Genomic DNA, 3,361 nt, shown 5'->3' with positions numbered 1-3,361 from the left:
GAACAAAAAGGCAAAAACGACAAAATACGAAACACACTACGTTAGCGACGCGTAACTCCCACGAATTCATAATTATAGTTGGTTTGTTAAAAGAATTAAAATACACAGCCGTTATGGTTGAGTCAAAGCACATGAGCACAGTGGAACGTCTAGTGTGTAGTGGGAAGAGGTCGATCTCAAAAGTTATCAGAGCAACGCAGAGTCAACGGGTTAAACGGAAAACAAAATTTTTTTTGTGTTAAGAAGATAAAATCGAGAGCAAGCTCAGTCGGTAATGGACAAATTACGATGGTCGTATCACAGAGGTGTAAATATTGCTTAGGTGTTCTATGTCTTGTTTACGGTTGACAGAATTAGGATGTGCTACAATATTGCACATTTCCAACAGAAGCCTATTATAATACAAAGGTTCAACATCAATAATACTAGCTTGAGAATAGTTAAAAGAGTGGTCGAAATCGATGGCATGTCTCGTCAATGCGGTATAATTATCTTCATGTTCGTGGATATTGCGTCTATGTTCGGTTATCCTGGTGTGTAGTTGTCTACTAGTTTGGCCTATGTAAGCCTTGTTGCAATGATTGCAAGGTATTTTGTAAACTACACCCGAGCGATTGACCAGGGGTAGGGGGTCTTTACCCGAATCAAACATCGAGGATATATCATGTGCGCATTTACCCACAAATTGAATTTTGTATTTAGAGAATGTTCTATTAAGAGACTCAAACAAACCCGCTACATAAGGGATGGAAATATAGTTTTTTTGAATGGTCTGTGTAGTAGTTGTATCGAGATTGTTGTTAGGGCTAGTAGATGCCAAGATGGAATCATATTTGAACTTTATATGTTTGTTAAGCAGGCGAGATGGATAGTCGTTCTTAAATAGTACCTGCTGAATCAAGGACAAATTTTTATTGTGAAATTCCATGCTTGAGAGTCGAATCGCTCTGTCAACTAAGCAATTGATCGTTCCAATTTTGTATGATTTGGGATGGTGAGAATGGTAATTTAAATACCTTTGTGACCAAGTAGCCTTGTGGAACCAATCAGTTTTAATGAGCTGATTGTCATTGATAATCAGGACATCTAAAAAGCTGATTTGGTGATTAGACTCTAATTCGGACGTAAATTGTAGTCTCGGATGGAAACTTTTGAAAACTGAAAGCATTTCTGCGACTTTATGCGAAGGGACAGCTGTAATTATGTCGTCTACGTATCTGAAAAAGAATGAAGGCTTGAAGTCTAGTTTATTAAGACAGTGTTGTTCAAGGTCATCCAAAACCAAATCAGACAAAATTGGAGAGAGCGGTGAGCCCATAGGTAAGCCAAACGTTTGGGCATATATGTTGTGGTTAAATTTAAATATGGCAGCCTTAAAACATATTTGTAATGCTTTTAAGAGTTCATTACGTGGGACCGGAATTTTGTCCACCAGCTGATGCCAGCGCTGTTTGACAGCGTTGATTGCCAGATCTTGTGGTACATTAGTGAATAAGGATATAACATCCAGTGAGACTAAAATATAATCAGCTGGAAGACGAAGGTCCCTAATAATGATGTTGAACCTTTGTATTATAATAGGCTTCTGTTGGAAATGTGCAATATTGTAGCACATCCTAATTCTGTCAACCGTAAACAAGACATAGAACACCTAAGCAATATTTACACCTCTGTGATACGACCATCGTAATTTGTCCATTACCGACTGAGCTTGCTCTCGATTTTATCTTCTTAACACAAAAAAATTTTGTTTTCCGTTTAACCCGTTGACTCTGCGTTGCTCTGATAACTTTTGAGATCGACCTCTTCCCACTACACACTAGACGTTCCACTGTGCTCATGTGCTTTGACTCAACCATAACGGCTGTGCCTTTTTGTTCTATTTATTCTTCAATCATCAACACGCATTTATGTAATTGGAAGTGTTATCGCATATGAGGTAATCTCTCTTTTATATTTGCTTCAACACCTTGCATATTACTTACATCAATATGTCTTACTTTGTCAAACCTATTTGTATATCATTTTTTATTTTGTTCGTGACAGATATTTAAATAAAATTGTTCTGAGGAGGGCCCCCACCAGGGCCGAAACGTTAACACGATAAAAAGTGTTTTGTTTTGTGACCTTCATATCCAAGAATAACTTTAATCATCAAATATTTACATCAATTCTACGTCTACAGTTTTATCCTATAGCTATTGGGGGGCTGGGACAAACCCTCCAAGGTACGGTGTCGGTCTGTCCGGGTATCAATTGCCTTTTGTCATCGTGCCAACTCAGAGTCAGCTTTTTTTGTACGATCGTGCTTACTTCGTGTTTTTTGCTGTGTATTAAACACTGTGGAAGAGTCAACTCTTGGTAAGCCATCAGACAACGCTTATAATCATCAAACGTGATGCTATATATCGGTGAATTTTTCACACCCTTGGCACGCTTACTCACTTTTACGCCACTGTCATATTTTTCCCCATCCTCACCCATCGTAGTAAATGTGTAGAGCTTTGCTCGCAGTCCCACAAACTCTGTCATAATTTTACCATTATTTTCATCCTTCATCAGCCCTAGTTGTTTTTTGTTTACAAGGGGAATACCATACTCATTGTCAGGCGGATAGTCAGAGGTATCAAACATTGTATCTACATCACGTTTGATGATATCGTAGATATTAGGCACATTGAATTGATAACTAAGGCTGTCTGTGTCGGTATACATCAATTTAGCTTGTTTATTCGAAGAGTTGGTTTTAATATAATTATAGTGAAAATCGTAGAGGAAGATTTTCGACGGATCCAGAATTGATGCGCCGACGTAAATAGGTTTGGCGAAGTGAACTTTGACACGATTCATTTCAATGATAACCATTGTTCAGTGCCTGAGCGTCGTTTTGTGCTCGTGTCATTGCGATCTCCGTGCGAGCCGCGCTCCAACGATTCGTCTCTGCAAGGATGCCAAATCTCGCGTAGACGAGGAGGCGAGCGCGCATCACGCATTTTTTAAAACAGTCCAGTTAAGTCGTCCGTCTAGTGACGATCGTGAGTGACGCCGTGCGTTCTCTCGTACCACGACCAAAGACGAGAGGCCCAAATATACTCTCGTATACGTTCGCTCTACGGAGTAAGGTAGATGAGTACGGCCCGAGTGTCTCTCATTCTACACGGGACCGAGTGCCCATACACACATACCAAGGGTCTTGCACCCTTTCATCATACAACGAGCCCGAGCGCTCTTGGTGTACTACCAACACCAATCATACTCTCATATACGTTCGCTCCTCGGAGTAAGGCAAACGCAAATCATACGAAATTCGATCGAATCGAATAAAACAAAAATCGCAGTACGAAACGCACTCGAGATCGCG

The 3,361-nt window shown here is 40.0% G+C and overlaps 1 protein-coding gene across 1 annotated transcript; it reads right to left on the bottom strand.

The window, feature by feature from the left end:
• Positions 1-283: 283 nt before the first annotated feature.
• On the bottom strand, positions 284-1,615 carry LOC124218495 (uncharacterized). The gene has a single exon (XM_046625015.1). It carries the CDS (start codon positions 1,613-1,615, stop codon positions 284-286), a length of 1,332 nt encoding a protein of 443 aa, XP_046480971.1.
• Positions 1,616-3,361: the final 1,746 nt, after the last annotated feature.

The sequence above is a fragment of the Neodiprion pinetum genome, chromosome 5 (genome assembly GCF_021155775.2).
Source record: "Neodiprion pinetum isolate iyNeoPine1 chromosome 5, iyNeoPine1.2, whole genome shotgun sequence".
NCBI lineage: Eukaryota > Metazoa > Arthropoda > Insecta > Hymenoptera > Diprionidae > Neodiprion > Neodiprion pinetum.
Note: the sequence above shows the minus strand (reverse complement) of the source record. Positions and strands in the feature narration are given on the sequence as shown.